This window comes from Macaca mulatta, chromosome 5 (genome assembly GCF_049350105.2).
Source record: "Macaca mulatta isolate MMU2019108-1 chromosome 5, T2T-MMU8v2.0, whole genome shotgun sequence".
Taxonomy (NCBI): domain Eukaryota; kingdom Metazoa; phylum Chordata; class Mammalia; order Primates; family Cercopithecidae; genus Macaca; species Macaca mulatta.
Window position 1 is genome coordinate 60,802,134 of NC_133410.1, and position 22,292 is coordinate 60,824,425.

At 36.9% G+C, this 22,292-nt stretch overlaps 1 protein-coding gene across 9 annotated transcripts in view; it reads left to right on the forward strand.

Moving 5' to 3' along the window:
• ANKRD17 (ankyrin repeat domain 17) overlaps positions 1 to 20,927 on the forward strand; it is a 182,527-nt gene extending 161,600 nt beyond the window's left edge. For all 9 annotated transcript variants that reach the window (XM_028848507.2, XM_028848508.2, XM_028848511.2 and 6 more), the window contains 7 exons: positions 2,542 to 2,691; positions 4,156 to 5,789; positions 11,005 to 11,202; positions 17,541 to 17,789; positions 19,080 to 19,258; positions 19,504 to 19,668; positions 20,326 to 20,927. In XM_028848507.2, coding sequence (XP_028704340.2) covers positions 2,542 to 2,691; positions 4,156 to 5,789; positions 11,005 to 11,202; positions 17,541 to 17,789; positions 19,080 to 19,258; positions 19,504 to 19,668; positions 20,326 to 20,385 — 2,635 coding nt within the window. In that variant the 3' untranslated portion in view covers positions 20,386 to 20,927. The remainder of the gene's footprint in view (positions 1 to 2,541; positions 2,692 to 4,155; positions 5,790 to 11,004; positions 11,203 to 17,540; positions 17,790 to 19,079; positions 19,259 to 19,503; positions 19,669 to 20,325) is intronic.
• The last annotated feature ends 1,365 nt before the right edge of the window (positions 20,928 to 22,292 follow it).

A 22,292-nucleotide genomic window follows, 5' to 3' on the forward strand; every position in this document is an offset into this window, starting at 1 on the left:
ATAGGATAATTTCATTTTAAGGGTTTCAGAATAAAAATATTTTGTTTTGCCTGGGATTTTAAAAATAATATGTATCCAAGAGTAGGAATACAATATCCCAGAAACTTAAAAGGAGGTAAGACACCTGAAATCTGGAAAAAATGTGATCCTTTGTAACTCTTTGATAACTTATTTTAAAGAACTTTCCAGAAATTTCATAAAAATTTAAACTTTTGATTGTCTGAAACAAAAGCTATGGTGAACCAAACTTAGTAACTACTGTTAATCCCTAAGTGCAGTATACAGTTTTTTGGTTTATTTCCTCCGTATTTTGGACCAAATCTTGCCCCCGTCATAACTATGTTTATTTCTGTCTCTTTTTTCACACACGATAAACACATTCTCTCGTTCACTCCTTCACATACACTCTATTGGATTAATTGAAATCACATCATCAGAATATTCTCTGTACAATAAGAGATTTTTGTATAGATTTTGTAGATTTTTGTACAAAAAAATAAGGTTTTTGTATATGCATTTAATGTTGTGTTATACAAATAAGTTTTTCACTAATTTGGAAATGATGATCACTGGCTGATTATCATGCCCCTTAGGGAAAAAGTAATTGTCAGGTAACTTAGAACAGGGATCATGCCCTTCCTTTTAGAAAATATGACAATTTTTAATACTTAACCATTCTCAATAAATAATTTACTTGTTTGAACTATACTTGACTGTTTCTCTTTATTGAGAACTTTATACTGTATTTCTTTTAGAAATATTCTTTAATCAGCTTATCAGGAATTTGGGCCCGACACCTGTGGCTCATGCTTATAATCCCAGCATTTTGGGAGGCCAAGACAAGAGGATCACTTGATGCCAAGAGTTTGAGACTAGCTGGGCAACATAGCAAGACCCCATTTCTGCTAAAAACAAAATTTAAAAATTAGCTGGGCAAGTGGTTCGTGCTTGTAATCTCAGCTACTTGGGGAAGGTGGGAGGATTGCTTGTGCCCAGGAGTTTGAGGCTGCAGTGAGCTATGATCATACTACTACATTCCAGCCTGGGTACAGAACGAGACTCTATCAAAAAAAAAAAAAAAAAAAGGAAATCGATATCCACCTTTCCTGGACCTGAATGTTTAAAATTAAAATGTAATTTTGCAAGTATTAGATGGATATTGCTTTTTTTTTTTTTTTTTTTTGAGATGGAGTTTGACTCCTGTTGCCCAGGCTAGAATGCAATGGCATGATCTCAGCTCGCTGCAACCTCTGCCTCCCAGATTCAAATGATTTTCCTGCCTCAGCCTCCCGAGTTGCTGGGATTACAGGTGCATGCCACCATGCTTGGCTAATTTTTTGTATTTTTAGTAGAGATGAGGTTTCACCATGTTGGCCAAGCTAGTCTTGAACTCCTGACCTCAGGTGAACCACCCGCCTTGGCCTTCCAAAGTGCTGGGATTACAGGAGTGACCCACCATGCCCAGCCTCAGATTTTGCTTTTTAAATTCTAGTAGGATTTTCTTTTTCCGGACATTATTAAAGATTTTTAGAAAGTTTTCGTATTTGTGGATAGTCATTTTAATGCTGCTAGAAGAATACAGGGAAGTAATGATTTTTTTTTTTTCTTTTTTCCTGAGAAGGAGCCTTGCTCTGTTGCCCAGGATGAAGTGCAGTGGTGCAATCTCAGTCCACGGCAACCTTCACCTCCTGGGTTCAAGTGATTCTCCCGCTTCAGCCTCCTAAGTAGCTGGGATTACAGGCGGCACACCACCATGCCTGGCTAATTTTTGTATTTTTTTCAGTAGAGACGGGATTTCACTATGTTGGCCAGTCTGGTCTCGAACTCCTAACATCAAGTGATCCGCCTGCCTCAGCCTCCCAAAGTGCTGGGATTTACAGGCATGAGCCACCATGCCCGGTCATGAATTTTTAATATCACTCTTTGAGTTATATATATTAGAGACTAAAAAAAAGCATATGAGTAAAGCACCAAAGGGGCCCACAAGAAGTCTTTCTTGACTCTTGAGGCTAGATTAGATACCCAACCATCATATATATACACATACATATATAATATATATACACACATATAGATATCTACATGTATATGTAGATATCTACATGTATATCTATATGTGTGTATATATATTATACGTGTGTGCGTGTGTGTGCACACTATTGCAACACATGACGTGGTGTTTTCGTAATTAGTGTGTACATAGTCTATATATGTGGGCAGAAATCCATGTCTATCTTATTTACTATTAGTATTTGCATTAGCACAGCACGTGTCTACATAGTACATGCTTAACAGATACAAGTCAAGAATGATGATCAACAAAGCAAACAATCTTTGATAATGAGATGAGAAGCTATAATAAAGCTTACATGTCTGTTGCTCCTGATTGCCTTTTCTCTGTTCATCTAGAATAGATGAGGATTATTCAACAATATTCTGTATTTATAGAAAAACATTTTAGTAATACTCTTTCCCCTTTTTAAAATTACAATAACTATTGTTAATGATTAATCTTAATTTATATATACAACTTTTAAACAGATCAAAGAAAGTATCTGTTCCATCAACTGTGATATCCAGAGTGATTGGAAGAGGAGGCTGTAATATCAACGCTATTCGGGAGTTTACTGGTGCACACATAGATATCGATAAACAGAAAGACAAGACTGGAGACCGGATAATCACTATAAGGCAAAACTTTGTCTCTTACATTTTCTTCCTTTATTTTATTGCACTGTAGCTTAATGAAATATAGCCATATGAATTTTCAGTGGAACTTTGTGTTACACAGTATACTTTTTAAAATGGGAATGTTATTAGTGTTTGAGAAGATAAACTTTATAGTTTTCTTTTTTCCTAGTTAATACACTTTTGTGAAGTGTTTTAGAGACTTTTATAGGAATTTTGTATGCATGTGTAGCAAAGGTTTAAATAAATAATTTCTGTACATAAACTGTTTATATGACATTCTTAAAAATTTGTTCTGAGACTTTCAGGGAGGACGTTTCTAACATTTTAAGCAGTGGGTTTTTGTCTTTCTCAAATAACCTTTGAGATTTGTAATTCTGAGATTGTGTCTTTAGAATTTAAGTTCAGATTTGAATCTGAAGTGAAAATACAACTTATCTTGAATAACCCATCGAGTATGTCTGTGCCTGAACATTCTTAAAATAAAAGTGATGTTCTAAGAAATCATAAGAATGTAGGAAGCTATATTTAATTACTTTAAAGTAAATTCAAGTTCCTTTGAAAAAGAGTTTTATATTTTTTAGATGGCAGATATAAGTTTGTTTGTGTGAGGCAGATGCCCCTTTGCATTATATGGAAGGGCTAATAGTTACATCATACCTCAAAAATAAGAAAGCAAGTAGCCATCTCAATTGTATTCATTGTCCTCTCCTTCTGACTGGTTTTTCCCTGGGTAGTCGGGTAGCCACAGCCCATCTTATCTAGAAAAGAGGGAACTAGATACCCTTTATTGGTAATTTCTCCCTTGTGTTTCCATAAATATAAAATATTTTCCTGAAGATCCAGCACTAAGGTTTTATATGGCTATTGTTGGCACTATCAGGATTCCTGCCTCATTTTAAGACATCTTCCCAGAGGAGTTACAATAATTATCCTACTAATAGAAAAACTACTAATGAATTTTTAGTAGATGGAGTCATCCCAGATACCAAGATTTAATATAAAATACTGTTTTCTTACTCGGTTTTATTATTTTCCTTGTTTACTTGTATTATTTTTAGTGTTGATTAACTGTTTCAATATTTTTAGTATTAAATGTTTCAGTAACACTGTGGATTACATAGGCTTTTATGTGCAGTGGTTTTTATAACTAGTGTATTTTACAGTAGGAAAATGGTTTCTTAGTCTAAGGAAACAATAGTGAAATGTATTTTTGAAAAATAAGTCATTTACTATTCCTCTGAAAAATAAAAGTAGTAATTCAGGACAGTTTATCGCTTTGTTTGTAGAATGCCTCAAGAATGATAAGAAAATGGCTGCCCAGCTTTTGTTATCTGTCCTTTGTATGTGTGTATGTATGTACACACAAAACTGTGTGTGTGTTCGTGTACATACGTACATATTAAAAACGCTTTACATACTCAAAAGTAGGGATGATTCTACTTAATTTTTTTTCTCAATTTATAGGGGTGGCACTGAATCGACAAGACAAGCAACTCAATTGATTAATGCTTTGATCAAGGATCCAGACAAAGAAATTGATGAACTTATTCCAAAGAATCGTTTGAAAAGCTCCTCAGCAAATTCCAAAATAGGGTCATCAGCACCTACCACCACCGCTGCTAACACTTCCTTAATGGGAATTAAAATGACAACTGTAGCTCTGTCATCAACATCTCAAACTGCCACAGCACTCACTGTGCCTGCAATTTCTTCTGCATCCACTCACAAAACCATTAAGAACCCAGTGAATAATGTGAGGCCTGGTTTTCCAGTTTCTCTTCCATTAGCATATCCTCCTCCACAGTTTGCACATGCTTTGCTTGCTGCTCAGACTTTCCAGCAGATCCGTCCACCAAGGTTGCCCATGACCCACTTTGGAGGTACTTTTCCACCAGCTCAATCCACTTGGGGTCCTTTTCCTGTCAGGCCTTTGAGCCCTGCCAGAGCTACTAACTCGCCTAAGCCTCACATGGTGCCTCGCCATAGCAATCAGAATAGCAGTGGTTCTCAGGTGAATTCAGCAGGTTCTTTAACTTCAAGCCCAACAACTACAACCAGTTCATCAGCTTCAACGGTGCCTGGTACATCTACAAATGGCAGTCCAAGTTCACCTTCTGTCCGAAGGCAGCTTTTTGTCACAGTTGTGAAGACATCCAATGCCACCACAACAACAGTCACAACCACGGCAAGCAACAACAGCACTGCACCCACAAATGCCACATATCCTATGCCTACTGCCAAAGAACACTATCCAGTATCATCCCCATCTTCCCCATCACCACCAGCCCAGCCAGGAGGGGTTTCTAGAAACAGCCCTTTGGATTGTGGATCAGCATCTCCAAATAAAGTGGCATCTTCCTCCGAACAGGAAGCAGGTAGTCCACCAGTAGTAGAAACAACAAACACTAGACCTCCAAACAGCAGCAGTTCTTCTGGGAGTTCATCAGCTCATTCTAATCAGCAGCAACCTCCGGGATCTGTTTCTCAGGAACCAAGACCACCTCTTCAGCAGTCTCAGGTTCCTCCCCCGGAAGTTAGAATGACTGTTCCCCCTTTAGCAACAAGTTCTGCTCCAGTGGCGGTGCCTTCTACTGCCCCAGTGACTTACCCTATGCCTCAGACACAAATGGGATGCCCGCAGCCTACTCCTAAAATGGAAACCCCTGCTATTAGACCACCCCCTCATGGCACAACTGCCCCTCACAAGAATTCAGCTTCAGTGCAAAATTCATCTGTTGCAGTCCTCAGTGTCAATCACATTAAAAGACCTCACAGTGTTCCCTCTTCTGTCCAGCTACCTTCGACCTTAAGTACACAAAGTGCTTGTCAGAATTCAGTACATCCAGCAAATAAGCCTATTGCTCCCAATTTCAGTGCCCCCTTACCATTTGGGCCCTTTAGCACATTGTTTGAAAACAGCCCTACTTCTGCTCATGCCTTCTGGGGAGGATCTGTTGTTTCATCTCAGTCAACACCAGAATCTATGCTATCAGGAAAATCCTCATATTTGCCAAATTCAGATCCTTTACATCAGTCTGATACTTCCAAAGCTCCAGGTTTTAGACCACCATTACAGAGACCTGCTCCAAGTCCCTCAGGTGAGTTTATATTTTCTGATATTCTGCAGCTGTTCATGTGCACAAGTGATGTGAAAATTCTTGGTCATTTTCTAATGCTTTTACTCTCTGGGCGACATAGACAAAGATTGTTGGCTTTAATTGACTCAGATGCTGTTGTTTGTGTTTAGTATGGTGTTATTTTTAAAAATCTTTTAAAAAGCTGCAATAGGTTTTTATTTAATTTTCCATAAATAAGCCTTCTGATCAGGCAGCGGGTTTTTTGTTTGTTTTTGAGACAGAGTCTCACTCTGTCACTCAGGCCGGAGTACAGTGGCGTGATCTCAGCTCCTCGCAACCTCTGCCTCCCGGATTCAGGTGATTCTCCTGCTGCAGCCTCCCAAGTAGCTGGGCTTACAGACATGCACCACCACGCCTGGCTAATTTTTGTATTTTTACTGGAGACGGGGTTTCACCATGTTGGCCAAGCTGGTCTCAAACTCCTAGCCTCCGGTGATCCACCCACCTCAGCCTCCCAAAGTGCTGGGATTACAGGCGTGAGCCACAGCACCTGGCCTAGGTGTGTTTTTCTCTCTCAGAAGTCTCTTATGTTTTAATTTAATAAAGTACTGTCACCAAAAGTTTGCGTTTATTACAAATACAAAATAACAGATTTTAAAAATTGGGTTTTATTTCGCATTATCTTTTTTGTTTCTAAAATAATTTTTAAAATAGAGCTACACAGTCTCATATGGTAGCCAATAACCATGTGTACTTTTAAAATTTAAATTAATGAAAATTTTAAAAATAAAAAGTTAGCTTCTTAGGCTACCCATATTTCAACCGCTTAAAAAACACTTGTGGCTAGTAGCTACCATATTGGACAGCAAAGATCTAGAACATTTCTATTATCGAAATTTCTATTGGGACAACACTGATATTTGTAGAAGATATAAAGATCTCCTGATTGTAAGCTATTGCTTTTTTTAAAAAAACTTTTTACTTTGAAATATTTTTAGATTTGTAGAAGAGTTTTATAATTCCTCAGCTTCCCTTCATGTGACCATCTTACATATAACCATGATACATTTCAAAACTAAAAAAGTTAGTATTGTTATAGTACTACTAACTAAACTACAGATTTTAGGCAGATTTCACAAGTTTTTCAAGTAATATCCTTTTTCTATTATAGGATCTAATCCAGGATGCCAGTTTCCATTTAAAGCAATAATATTGGGTTTTAATATAAGCATTTCAAGTAATTAAAGACAGTCCGTGTAAGAGATGGACACACTATGGTCTATGGGCCAAATTTGGCCTGTTGCCTGTTTTTACATTTCTTAAATGTTTTAAAAAAATTTTTTTTTAAGAATAGGCTTGGCACGGTAGCTTTCACCTGTAATCCCAGCACTTTGGGAGGCTGAGGTGGGTCGATTGCTTAAGCCCAGGAGTTCCAGACCAGCCTGGGCTTAAGGGGAGACCCCATCTCTACAAAAATACAAAAATTAGCTGGGCATGGTGGTGCACACCTGTAGTCCCAGCTACTTGGGGGGCTGAGGTGGATGGATGACTTGAGCCCTAGAGGCAGAGGTTACAGTGAGCTGAGATCGCACCTCTGCACTCCAGCCTGGGTGGAGACCCTGTCTCAAAAAAAAAGAAATTAAAAAGACTAAACATGCAACACAAAATATGAAATTTTAATTTCAGTGTTTGTAGAGAAAGCTTTCCTGAAACACAGCAATGCCCATTCATTTGCATATTGTATAAGGATACTTTTATGCTACAACGACAGAATTGAGTAGTGGGGACAGAGACCATGTGACCTGCAAAGCCTAAAATATTTGGTATTTGGCTCTTGGTTGCCAACCCCTTATCTGTGTTATTGGAAATATGACATTCTGGGACAAAAATTTCCAAGTTTAATGGGAACTCAATGTTATTTTTACCTATTTCTGTAACATGTAAATAAAATTTAATGAACATGGTCAGTAAATACTTCTTTGCTGGAAGTCAACTGAAATATTTATGTGTACTATGAAAATTAATTTCTTTTATATTAAAACAATAGAATCAATATAATTAGATTTTAGATCATTGTGTGCCAGTGCATAGGAAATGCTTTTAAGTTTGATTTTTATAGTAATTGGAATTTAATACTTTACCTTTCCAAAAATCTAGATGTGGAGTTCAGAAAGGTTAAAATTGAGATTTAGAGAACAAAAAAATAAATTCCTATTGTTTGAAAAGGTATAGAAGAAAGACCTCTGTAAGAAAGGTGAGGTTTTGGGGGAGTATATAGTTGATTAGAGCCAAAATTAGCATTGAAGTTTAACTTACAAATCAATTACCTAATTCAGGTCATTTTGAGTTAAAGATACTCCTTTTATTACATATGAAGTATGTCCTTTGATTTTCTCCTAAACCTCTTTCAGATCCTAATTTTCACTTCTCTCTTCTTCTTCCTAATTCATTTTGTGTTCCACATTTTTCTTGCTTTGTTTAACTTTTCTTATGTAAATAATTTGATCATTTGTATTTTAGACTCAGATCTGTTTTTATAGTTTGTATTTTGAAAAGTTTTTTACGTCACATAAGGATGTAAGGACAGAATAAACAGCATAGTAAATACTTGTGTATTTCCACATTTATTAATATATTCTCCGCTTGTTAACATCTTTTCAAACTGTCTCCCTCACTCCCCCATCCCTCCCTCTCCCCTTTTCCTTCCTCCCTCCTCTTTTTTTCCTCTCTTTTGCTGCTTCCTTTTCTTTCTACCCCCTCTCTTGTCTTGTCTTACCTATCTCTCCCCTTCTTCATCCTTCTTTCCTTCTTTTCCCCTTTTCTATCCTATCTCTATTTTCTTTTCTTCTCCATCTTTTGTCAAATCATGAGAAGATAACTTTCAAACATGATACTTTACCCCTAAATACTTTGATATGTGTCTTCACAATGTTTGCCTTCACAGCTCTGCCACTATTACTACACCCAATAAAATGAGAATGAATTTGATAACACCCAACATAAAATGCCATTTTTCCAAATATATTATTTCTGCCTGCGTGTGTCTCTTTTCCTTGCCATTTGATCCAAGACTTAGTCAAGATTCACACATTACTTTTGGCTGTTATGTGTCTTTGGTCTCCCTCCATCTAAAGCATTCTACTGCCTTCCTCTGCAATTCTTGACATTGACTTCTTTGGCAAGTTTAATTCAGTGATTATGTCAATCCGTGATTAGATTCAGATCGAACATTTCAGCAAGGAGCATCATATAGGTGATGTTTTGAACCTCACACTGCATTTTATCAATGACAGATTAGCTGGATGTGGTGGCTCACACTTGTAATCCCAACACTTTGGGAGACTGAGGCAAGAGGCTCATTTGAGGCCAGAAGTTTAAGACCAGCCTGGGCAGCATAGTGAGACCTTGTCTCAACAAAAATAAATTAAAAAGCTGAGTGTGGTGGCATGTACCTGTAATCCCAGCTACTTGGGAGGCTGAGGCAGGAGGATCACTTGAGCCCAGTAGATGGAGGCTGTGGTGAGCCAAGGGCAACAGAGCAATCTCCTGTCTCCTTAAAACAAAGAAAAAATGACAAATTGTTCCAGTATTGGCTGTGGAAAGCATGGCCATGTGGTTAATATGTAATAATTATCAGATCTCTTCATTGTAGAATTGTATCTGCAGCCCGTTTTTGCCCTGTAGTTTTATACAACTCTTTGGTCCTTAAACCTATCGTTTTTGCCCTGTAGTTTTATACAACTCTTTGGTCCTTAAACCTATTTAAAATCATATATATATTATATATTTTTATTGATTGATTGATTGATTCATTCATTTTTTGAGATGGAGTCTCACTCTCACGCCCAGGCTGGAGTGCAGTGGCACAATCTAGGCTCATTGCAACCTCTGCCTCCCAAGATCAAGCATAAAATCCGATATTGACATGTATTCTATAAAAGCTAATAAAAGGTAAAACAAAAATACAGCTAGGTGTAATGACGCACACCTGTAGTCCCAGATAGGCGGCTGAGGCAAGAGGGTTGCTTGAGCCCAAGAGTTTGAGGCTACTGTGAGCTATGATCACGCCACTGCATTCCACCCTGAGCAACAGAGAAAGCTGTCTCCTAAGTTAAAAAAAAAAAAAAAAAAATCATTGACAATTATTTTCTTTCTTTTTTTCTGTAGTTTTAACCCATTAGACTAAAATCAGGTAGGTTACATGTGTAAATAGTTTAGTGTGTAAACATTTGTAATACTTTTTTAATAAACATATTTCAAAAACAAATGTGTATCTGTAAGAGAGAAAAAGAGGAGGAAGAGTAAATGTTTTATCTTTATCCCTAAAAATAAACATTTTTTTAAAAAAAGTTATCTAAAGATCCCTAAAGATAAACATTTATTCTTGCTCCTCTTTTTCTGTCTCACAAATACACATACATTCATTTTTGAAATAGGAACATCTGGAAGTTTCACTTTCTGTTTAATATATGGTTTTTGGTTTCGGGTTTTTAAAATAAGTTTGCATTAATTTTGCGATCCATAAAGGCAACAAAAGTCCACTTTGACAAAAAGCCCATGTAAAGGAAAACTAATTGATCCTTTTTAACTAAAACATTAATGCCCACTAGTGCTGAAAGTACTACAATCAAGAATTAAATTTGTTCCCAGTAAATTATAATTTGAATTTTAGAGTATAATGTGATCATTGTTTCTTTTATAATTATCTACATAGTTTTAGTTTTTTGTGTGTGTGAGACAGGGTCTCACTCTGTCACTCAGGGTGCAGCCTTAACCTCTTGGGCTCAAGCAATCCTCCCACCTCAGCCTCCCAAGTAACTGGAACTACAAACATGCACCACCAAACTTGACTAATTTTTTTTTTTTTAATTTTTTGTACAGACAGTCTCATAATGTTGCTCATCCTGGTCTTGAACTCTGGGCTCAAACAGTCCTCTCACTTTGGCCTCCCAAAGTGTTGAGATTACAGGCATGAACCACCACAACCAGCCAGGAACTTTTTTTTTTTTTTTTTTTTTGAGGTGATGTTTTGATTGACATGTTGCCCAGACCAGTCTTGAACGCCTGGCCTTAAGCAGTCCTCCTACCTTGGCCTCCCAAGTGCTGGGATTACAGGTGTATTTTCTTAATTATCTAAAATAGTTTTGAATGTATTTAGGGCCTTTTAGAATTTTAAGATGTGTCTATTTCTTGCAGGGGTAACTATTATAAATTATGATGACCTTCTACATTATAGGTATTGTCAATATGGACCCGCCATATGGTTCTGTAACACCTTCTTCAACACATTTGGGAAACTTTGCTTCAAACCTTTCAGGAGGTCAGATGTACGGACCTGGGGCACCCCTTGGAGGAGCACCCGCAGCTGCTAACTTTAACAGACAACATTTTTCCCCGCTTAGTTTGTTGACTCCGTGTTCATCAGCATCAAATGGTAAGTTTTATACACTGTAATTCCATAAGAATCTGCATATGTTTTCTTAAAAACAGCAGGTTTCAAACTTCATCATAATTTTAATACCATAAAAATGTAATTTGTACTCTTGGAAGTCTGGAATTTCAAAAAAATTTCTAGGTATTTAAATGATTGGAATCAACCTAGGTTCTATCAAACCTAAAATACTGAAGTTGTTCTAAGAGGGATTTTTATTATTTTTCATGTTTATTAGAGACAGGGCCTCACTGTGTTGCCCTGGCTGGTTTCATCAAACTTTTGGGCTGAAGCAATCCTTCTGCCTTCCAAAGTGCTGGAATTACAGGTGTGAACCACCACGCCTGTCCTGAGGGATCATTTTCTGAGGGAAAAAAATTAATCCTTGTACCTCTTATTAATTTATGTTTACTTTTGGTTTTGAGAATACAGCTACTAAAGAGAAAGATTTCTACCCTTAAGTGAAAATTACATCCTTTTATTCCACCTTTAAATCTCATCTAGGCTGGGCACAGTGGCATACACCTGTAATCCTAGCACTTTGGTAGGCCGAGGCGGGTGGATCACCTGAGGTCAGGAGTTTGAGACCAGCTTGGCCTGCATGGCAAAACCATGCCTCTACTAAAAATACAAAAATTAGCCAGGCATTGTGGTGTGTACCTGTGATCCCAGCTACTTGGGAGGCTGAGGCAGGAGAATCGCTTGAACCCAGGAAGCGGAGGTTGCAATGAGCCAAGATCATGCCACTGCACTCCAGCCTGGGCAACAGAGCAAGACTCCGTCTCAAAAAAAAAGAGAAAAACAATCTCAATCTCATCTGCATTAACAACACAACTGATTTCACATTATCACATGTGTTTTTTAACTACAGGCAGACTTTTGAAGCAGGGATTAGATTTTCTTTTCTTTTTTTTTTTATTTGAGATAGAGTCTCGCTCTGTCACCCAGGCTGGAGTACAATGGCTCAAGTGATTCTCTCGCCTCAGCCTCCCAAGTAAATGGGACTACAGGCGTGTGCTACCACACCTGGCTAATTTTTGTATTTTTAGTAGAGACAGGGTTTCACTATGTTGGCCAGACTGGTCTTGAACTCCTGACCTCGTGATCTGCCCACCTCAGCCTCCCAAAGTGCTGGCATTACAGGCGTGAGCCACCGCGCCTAGATTTTCAAACTAATGAAGATCAGTCAGCTAGAGGGAATTCAACTCAAATTAAGAGAATTCTGTAGTAAGGTTGGATATGTTTGTTTTTGAGGTAAAGATGTGAAATTGCTCATCTCTTAAGGAAATTATAAGAAGACTCCATTTTGTTTTGTTTTGTTTTGACTATCAGATTTCTTCTAACTAGCAATACTAGAATAGGTGAAAGTTAACCTAATTAACTTAATGAAAGAGTAAAAAGTTGTAATTATTTTAGAGATACGTGTCAAAGTACATTGCCAGTTAAAGCATGAGGTAAATTGTAGCCTGCAGTGAATTTCTATATTCATAGTTTTTCTTGGGTTTGTCAAATAGTGGCAGTCATATAGAATATTAATTATCCTTGCACAGCTCCCAAAGTGCTGGAATTACAGGCGTGTACTACCGCATCACCCAGGTTAGGTTTTTTAATACATGCTTTTGAATATAGTGCTATATTGTAGATACAGAGTATCGTTGAGGGCATTACAATTGCTTTTATTATTGCCACATTCCAGTAACTATTTTGTTATAAAAAATTTCAGACCCCTAGAAAAGGTAAAGAATAGTACAAGGAATATGCATATTTCCTTCACCTAAATTTCCCAATTATTTTGTTACATTTATTTTCTCTCTCTGCTGTTTTGCTGAACCATTTGTAAATAAGGTGCAGATAAGACACTTCAGACCTAAAAACATGCATCACTTGAGAATAAGGATATTTTCTTATGCAACCATAATACCATTATCAAATACCTAATAGGTTAACATGAATTCAGTAAGAATTAATCAGTGCATATTCAGATATCTTCAATTATTCCAAAACATTTTTTATAGATGTTTCTTTCTTGAACCAGGAACCACCACTCAAGGCTCACATATTGCATTTGGTTATGTCTCTCAGGTTTTGTAATTAATAATTTTAAACTTTCAAGAATACCACAAGGATCCCTTGTATATTTTTCCCAGATTCACCAATTAAACTACATTACTTCCTTTCCTCATCATATATTCCTCTGTGTGTAATATTATTTTATTCCTGAACTATTTTAGAGTTAGTTGTAGACGTCAAGCCCTTTTGCCCTTAAATAACTTAGTTTCCTAAATACAAGAATGTTCCCTTCGACAACTATGATGCAGTGTTTAAATTCAGCAAACTTTACATTTTATAATATTATTATCTAATATATGGTCCATATTTACATTTCATCAGTTATCTCAATAACTTTATTATTTTCTATCATCCAAGATTCCAATTAGTATTGCAAGTTACATTTAATTCCCATATTTCTTTAGTCTCAATCTAGAACTATTCTCTGAGCCTTTCTTTAACTTTCAAAGAAAGATTCATTTTATGAAGACTACAGGCTAGTTGTTTGCTAGAATGCCTTTTATTTTTATTTCCTACTATTTCTTCCTGATTAAATTCAGGGTATGTTTAATAAACACTGAACTAAACTGTGAGAAATGTGCAGTGTAATTTTACTGTAGGAACACTTTTTGTTCTTCTCCTTTCTTTTCTTTTCATGTAATTTTACTGTAGAAGCACTTTTTGTTCTCTCCTCTCTCCTCTCCTCTTCTTCTCACGAAGTCTCTCTCTGTCACCCAGGCTGGAATGCAGCAGTGTGTGACCGTAGCTCACTGCAGCCTCAAACTCCTAGGCTCAGGGAGTCCTCTCGCCTCAGCCTCCCAAGTAGCTGGGACTACGGGCACTTGCCATAGCACCCAGCTAATGTTTTTATTTTATTTTTATGTTTTTATTTTTTGTAAGATGAGGTCTTACCATGTTGCCCAGACTGGTCTTGAACTCCTGGTCTCCAGAGATCCACTTTTGCCTCCCAAAATGCAGAGATGCTGAGATTACAGGTATGAGCCACCACCTTGGCCTGCCTTTTTTTTTTTTTTTTTAAGACAAGGTATCTCTCTGTTGCCCAGGCTGGAGTGCAGTGGCACAATCTTGGCTCACTGTAACCTCCACCTCCTAGGCCCAAGCAATCTTCCTGCCTCAGCTTCTCGAGTAGCTGGGACTACAGGTGTGCACCACCATGCTTGGCTAATGTTTAAATTTTTTTTTGTAGAGATGGCGTTTTACCATGTTGCCCAGGCTGATCTCAAACTCCTCGCCTCAAGTGATCTGCCCTCCTGGGCCTCCCAAAGTGTTGGGATTACAGGTGTAAGCCACCACACCCAGTGGCCCCACTTTTTGAATTTGTAAATCACATTGCTCTTTCAAGTTTAACTCAGGACTCTGTTATCATTTCTAAACTGTGGTGAATTTACCACGATGTCAATGAAACTTAAATCCTTAGGCCACCTCATTTTATGGGCTACTTCCAAGTGCTGTACGTGATTTTTTTATTTGCAATTTTGCTTTCTTCTAAAAAAGGTTCCCAAAATCGTGTAAGCTTAAGGCCCCACAAAACCTAGATCTGCCGCATCCTCTGAAACCTATTTCTCTAATATATAAGCTGATGTTTTTAAATAACATGGCTCTGAATTAAATTTTGCTTTTTTGTCTAATTGAAGTAATTATAGTAATTAGAGATGTGAAAATTATTTTAGTTAGGTTCTTTTCATGGAAAGGAATATAGGCCCATCCTGGGAATTTCAGGGAAAGCTATGTTTATATAAGGCTATGCAGAACCATTTTCCAAACCATCCAGGACTTAGGGATAGCTATTCTCTCTCTCTCTCAGAGGATTTGTGGTCTCTCACTCATGGTCTGTTTCTTGTCAGTTTCTTGCATTCTGCTCTCTTTACACCTAAACTTCTTCATAATCGTATCTTATATATGCACATCAATGGTTCAACTTCATAATTAATTAAACCAGTTAACCCTTTAATTCCCCATTCTTTGATGAGGAATGTGATTGGCTCAGCTTATATGTTCAAGTGAGGCCATGTTACTGACTAGCCTAAAATGGATCATTCTTGGATGGGTGCCTATCCTTAATCCAATAGTTGTGCAGAGAGGGAGCAGAAAACAGAGTCATCTGATAAAAACTATGACTAGAAGGGTGGCACAATCTGTGCAGAGAGTAAACTTCTTAAATGGCGCAGGTCAGCAGGCAAGCCTACTAATTCTGTTTATTAAAATAGAATGTGTAGGAGGCTGAGGTGGGAGGATGGCTTGAGGCCAGGAGTTTGAGGCTGTAGTGCACTGTGATTGTGCCTGTGAATAGCCATTGTACTCCAGTGTGGGCACCATAGTGAGACCATTTCGTAAAAAAACAAAACAATGTGGAAAGTTGTTGTTAATTTTGCTCTACTTTGGTTCTAGAAGGATACAGGAAATGAAAGGCAAACCAGAGTGAACACAGAGGTTAGGGTAGGCTCCCAGGGATGAATCTAGGGGAAAGCAGGATTCATTTGTTTATCTTTCTTTCCTTCCTGCCTGCCTGCCCTGACTATGTCTTGGTGTTAGTTGTTCTGGGTTGATTTTTCATAGAGGTTTAAGTGTGGCCTTTCAATACGTAGTTTTTTAAAAAACAAGCTTTTGTTATTTATCTTTGTGTTTACAAGTCTGTGTATTCCTTGTAGTTTTTGTCTGTTTTCTACTGCATGTATAATTGCAGAATCTGTGGTTTTATTTGGTATTTAGCTGAAATATTCTTTTACTTCTAACACTTTCCTGAGTTTTGTCATATTGTTTCCGTTTTACTAATTCTGAATTATGCTGTTCCTTCATATTGTTTTCTTTCTTTTAGTTCATTTTTGAATTTTAGGTTATAGCTTTTTTTCTGGAGTGATTTTATTGTCAACAGGAATGCTATAGGTCTTTCTCTTTTATCTTACATAATAGGCTTATTTGGAATTCAACTGCAGTTCTGTTGAATCTGCAGGTAACAGTCTTGATTTTTTAAGCTTCAGACTCCTTTATTATTTATACCATTTTAATTTAAATGTGCTTTAATATTTAAGCTTTTTTTTTTGAGACAGAGTCTTGCTCTGTCACCCAGGCTAAAGTGCAGTGACACGATCTCAGCTCACTGCATCCTCCACCTCCTGGGTTCAAGTGATTCTTCTGCCTCAGCCTCCCAAGTAGCTAGGACTACAGGCACATGCCACCACGCCCGGCTAATTTTCGTATTTTTAGTAGAGACGGGGTATCACCATATTGGCCAGGCTGGTCTCGAACTCCTGATCCCGTGATCCGCCCGCCTTGGCCTCCCAAAGTGCTGTGATTACAGACATGAGCCACCGTGCCCGGCCAGTATTTAAGCTTTTCACATAAAATATAATTTTGATTATTTTTGTTTTTCTCAATAATGTATAGAGATTGAATCACTAATGAATATTCTCAAATTAAGAAATCCACCTTGTTTGCGTAAGTAAAAAAGATTCTCATTACCAAAAGCGTGTTCTATGAAGTACTCACAAGATAAAATAAAACAGATTTAGGCAATGTTCCTTTTATTGGTATTTTATCAGCATATATAATGTTCTGTAAAGTTCTAATTTGAAGAAACTTTTTTTTTTTAATTGGGCATGGTGGCTCATGCCAGTAGTCCCAACTGTTCAGGAGGTTGGGGTGGGAGGATCGCTTGAGCCCATGAGTTTGAGCCTACAGTGAGTTACGATGGTGCCTCTGCATTCTAGCCTGAACAACAGAGCAAGACTCTGTCTCTAAAAATAAATAAATAAATAAATAAATAAATAAATAAATAATGAATAAATAACAAAGAAACGTATTTCTTTTTCTTAAGCTAGGTTTTTCCAAATTTATTAGATAGCTGAATCTCTTTGTTTTTTCCATCATAACACAAAGAGCAAGTGTTCCCAAGGAATACAGTTTGGAGATTGCCACTACAGGCAGTGATTCTTACCCATCTCCATTCTGTTGTTGTTGGTTTGTTTTTTAATTTAAACGTCTTATTGCTCTACTGCTACATGTTACTTCATGTCAAGGGTTAATTCATTTGAATATTACTTAGTTTAATGGTAGTTGAACACTTTGCAGCATGCAGCATTGACATCATATTCTACCTTGAAGTCATGGAACTTTAGCCAAATTTTAATATGCATAATTTTTATTTAAGTATTATTTTTACATTTTGTTTTTCTGAGTGTATTTAAAACATCTCCTGAATTTAAGATTTGATTTCATAAAATTACATGTTCTATAGATGACCTGTATTTTATTTCAAAATGTCTCTTCTCTAGATTCTTCTGCACAGTCAGTATCCTCGGGAGTTCGTGCACCATCTCCTGCCCCATCGTCAGTACCGTTAGGGTCAGAAAAGCCCAGCAATGTGTCTCAGGACAGGAAAGTTCCAGTCCCTATTGGGACTGAACGTTCTGCACGTATCAGGCAAACTGGAACGTCAGCTCCATCTGTTATTGGGAGCAATTTGTCTACATCAGTAGGGCATAGTGGCATCTGGTCCTTTGAAGGGATTGGTGGCAATCAAGGTAGGATATTCTATCCTGCTCTCTAGAAATTAACTTTATGCATTTAACTATAATGTAAACAGTATTTAACTTTCTTTTTTTTTTTTTTGAGACGTAGTCTCGCTCTGTCGCTCAGGCTGGAGTGCAGTGGCGCGATCTCGGCTCACTGCAAGCTCCGCCTCCCGGGTTCACGCCATTCTCCTGCCTCAGCCTCCCGAGTAGCTGGGACTACAGGCGCCCACAACCGCGCCCGGCTAATTTAGTATTTAACTTTCATAGTCATTTTTTTTTTCTTTTTTTGAGATGGAGTTTCACTCTTGTTGCTCAGACTGGCGTGCAATGGGGCGATCTTGGCTCACTGCAACTTCCGCCTCCCCGGTTCAAGTGATTCTCCTGCCTCAGCCTCCCAAGTAGCTGGGATTATATGCATGCACCACCATGCCCGGCTGATTTTTTTTTTTTTTTTTTTTTGAGACGGAGTCTCACTCTGTAGCCCAGACTGGAGTGCAGCGGCGTGATCTCGGCTCACTGCAAGCTCCACCTCCTGGGTTCACACAATTCTGCCTCAGCCTCCCGAGTATCTGGGACTATAGGCACCCACCACCACGCCCGCCTAAGTTTTTTGTATTTTTAGTAAAGATGGGGTTTCACCATGTTAGCCAGGATGGTCATGATCTCCTGACGTCATGATCCTCTCGCCTCGGCCTCCCAAAGTGCTGGGATTACAGGCGTGAGCCACTGCACCTGGCCTGTATTTTTAGTAGAGACAGGGTTTCACCATGTTGGTCAGGCTAGTATCAAACTCCTGACTTCAAGTGACTCACCCACCTCAGCCTCCCAAAGTGCTGGCATTACAGGCATGAACCACCACGCCCAGCATCATAGTCATTTCTAAAAGATCTGTATTCCTATTTTTTTTGTTGTTGTGAATATTTAATCACTTAAGAGCTCTGTCCACCATGTGACCTTTCTCATTACATTTATTTATTACTGCTTTGTGAAAATATCTAATGCAAGCATGTTCTTTTCTTCCTTTCATCATATTAGGGACATATTAATATTTCCTTTCAGTCCCTTTAGGTTGTACTTAGGTTTTTTTCTTTTGTTTTGTAACACCAAGTTTTTAGATTATTTCATTAAGCTATTATGTCACTACGTACAAATCATAGAAATATTGCTGTAAATATATAAAAGTAGGTTATTATATTGAAATAATTTACGGTTCAATGTGGAAAATATTAGAAAAACAAAATATTTTATTTTGATTTTAAATATTACCTATTTTTGTTTTGCCTCTTTGTTTGCCCTCAGACAAAGTAGACTGGTGTAACCCTGGGATGGGAAATCCTATGATCCACAGACCGATGTCTGACCCAGGAGTATTTTCACAACATCAGGCAATGGAGCGAGAGAGTACAGGAATTGTAACTCCTTCTGGTACATTCCATCAGCATGTTCCTGCAGGCTACATGGACTTTCCTAAAGTTGGGGTAAAGTCCTGATTTTGTCCTAGTTATTTAAGGGAGGATTTTCTGAGAAAATATTTTGAATATAGTAGGCATATGTATAATCTAATGTTAAATTATATAATGGGTAATAATTTTTAGATTTCTTAGATAAGTTACACATTGCCAGGATGAGGTGAAGTTTAAAATATCAATTTTAAGGCTATTGATTATATTGGGAAGAATGAACAATGACTTGGATGTTAATGTGTGTGTTTTCCTTTTTTAAGGGTATGCCTTTTTCTGTGTATGGGAATGCAATGATTCCTCCAGTAGCACCTATCCCTGATGGTGCTGGAGGACCCATATTTAATGGCCCTCATGCTGCAGACCCTTCTTGGAACTCACTGATAAAGATGGTTTCCAGCTCCACGGAAAATAATGGCCCTCAAACGGTAAGGCTGATCATTGAGTGAACAAACATTTATTTTGTGCTTAAGAAATGCAAAGACAAATAGGATTCAGGTAACTCATAATAGCAAGAAAGTCTGATGAATATGGGCAGTTGAGGAAATTAAAGGAAATTTAATATAGCTGCAGTACAGCAGAGGGCTGTGGGAAATGGTACCAAAGGCAGGTCTGGGGCTAATATTATGAAAGGTATTGTATATTCTACTGGGTAGCAGGTAATAAATGAAAGATTTTAAGTTGTAAAGTGACTATCATATGATTTTATATGTTAAAGTTTACTAGTTATGTGAAAAGAACCATCTAGAGGGTATTTATTAAAGGTGCTATAAATAACTGAGAATTCACATAAATGGTTGTATATTTTAGCTTAGTGCATGTTTAATATCTTTGATTTATTTTTTTTCCACAACCGTGAATCTGTAAATGCTCAGGTAATGATTTTTTTTTTAAAGGTTGTAAATCAGATTCTGTTTGAGGGATAAGAGGTAGGAAAATAATAGAAAAAAGGTTTTATCATTTTTTTCCCATTAGTTCCTAGTATATTGCAAATTGAAGAGTACCTCCTTAGTTTTTAAAAGTTTTATTTTAATAAAATATATGCTAGATATATATTTTGTAAAATGCATGCTCTATATTCATAGGTGTGGACTGGACCCTGGGCACCTCACATGAACAGTGTGCATATGAACCAGCTTGGCTGATGAGGATCAGCTTGTTAGCCTGCAGATTCCTTTTCATTTGGAGGAAATCACAAGTGGCCGAAAACAAAAATTATGCTCCCAAATCATTCTACTGATGTGCTTGACTGAAGTGTGTAGGCTTTTTGCAGAAGATCTTACTAACTGACCTATTTTCTGTGAACATTTGTGACTGCCCATTCCCCATCATCATCCGTTTTACCTTAGTTAGCATTTTTCTTATCATTTTTCTTTTTTTCTTTCCCTCTTCCCCTTCGGACATAACTTTCTGTTGAAGCTGTTCTTTGGCTGGTTGGTTTTAGTACTGTAAACTGCTTCTGAGCAAACACGGAAATTTAGCAAAATTATGTAAACTTGATCCTGAAGTTTTAGAATGGCAAATAAATGTACAATTGTTTACATAACAGAAAAGGCTAAGCAGAAAGTAAATTTCAATATGTCAGTATAGAGGCTCTACTTTATGTAGACTTAAATTAATGTGAGATATGTACCTTCATATTCAGAAATCTGGATGTTTCCTTCATACATTAAACTATTAATAAGCATAACTTTTCTACTTGTGTAATTTAAGTATAAAGTAAAATAATGGGCATTATCATTGGATGTTTCCCCACATTGGCTTTTAAAATACCCATCTTGCTTTCTTTTTGGTTTATTTGTAGCAAGGCACATATAGAAGAAGAAATTTCTGGCTTTTCCATGTTGTTTTATTACCTTTTCTCACTTTTAAAACTAATACACACTTATCTCGTCATTCTTTTTTCTCTCCTTACCTTTACCACTAATACCAGTAAAATTATCTTGCTGATAGTGAAAAAGTTCTGTCAAGATTTTCACTGTAATGGCTGCTACCGAGATGGACCATCTTCATCATCACCAGTGGTTTCTTCTAATTATAAAATGTTTAAACTTTCTGAGAATTTAAAAAGCCACCACTGTTCCCAGTCAGCATATACAAGCTCTTAATATTCTGTTTATTAAACAATTCAATGTACTATTTTATATTGGATGATATTGATTCTTAACATTGGCTTTTCAGTCATCAACAGTCAACATAAAAATTTCAATTTGCAGTAATTTAGTGGAAAATATCTTATTTCTTTTTTCAATTTTAAAGGCTTCCTGCTTTTTTACACTTGTATATTATAAGTGAAAAGGATCAACAGTTAATTTGAGCCAAGTAATAAAAGAAATTTTGCATTTGTCACAAAGACAATTTATGGTAGATACATAAATACACAGATTACAATATAAAGTCTCCATTTAACCTGTTTATATAAGATACAGGGCCACACTAAACTACTCAGTGGGATTTATATATTCCATCCACTTGAAACAATAAACAGTAATGTATCCAAGAAGATTATGTGTCCTACCCTGTCTCATGGAAAAATTAATTATATGGTTGAAATGTAAAAGAAAGTAAGCATAAAAATCAAGTAATGTATATATCAGTTTGTCTTTTTTTTTTAATTAGATATAAAATTTCACACTGGTAAAGCATAAACACTAACTAAAATTCATATAAATCACCCAGAGTTGATGATATTAATATGGTTCCTTGGTTGTCAAGTAAATCAAATGATTTCTTTAGTCTGAGTAAAGAGTAAAGCCTGAGTAAAGAGTAGAAAGATGACTTCTCAAACATATCCAGAAATTTGTAAACAGTACATTCATATCTTTTAGTTTAAGAAGTGGTCTTAAAATATATAAATTTGTTTTTCCACCTATGTTTAATATGCCCAAATTTAAAGGGAGAGCTAAAAGACAGCCTACAAATAAATATAGCTATGAAATAAAATTATAGCACTTTACTAAAAAAGGGATGTAATAATGTTATTTACCAAAGTATTTTATATATGACTTGCCACTATTCTATACATAAATTTTTTTTTCTTAATTCTTCCCTG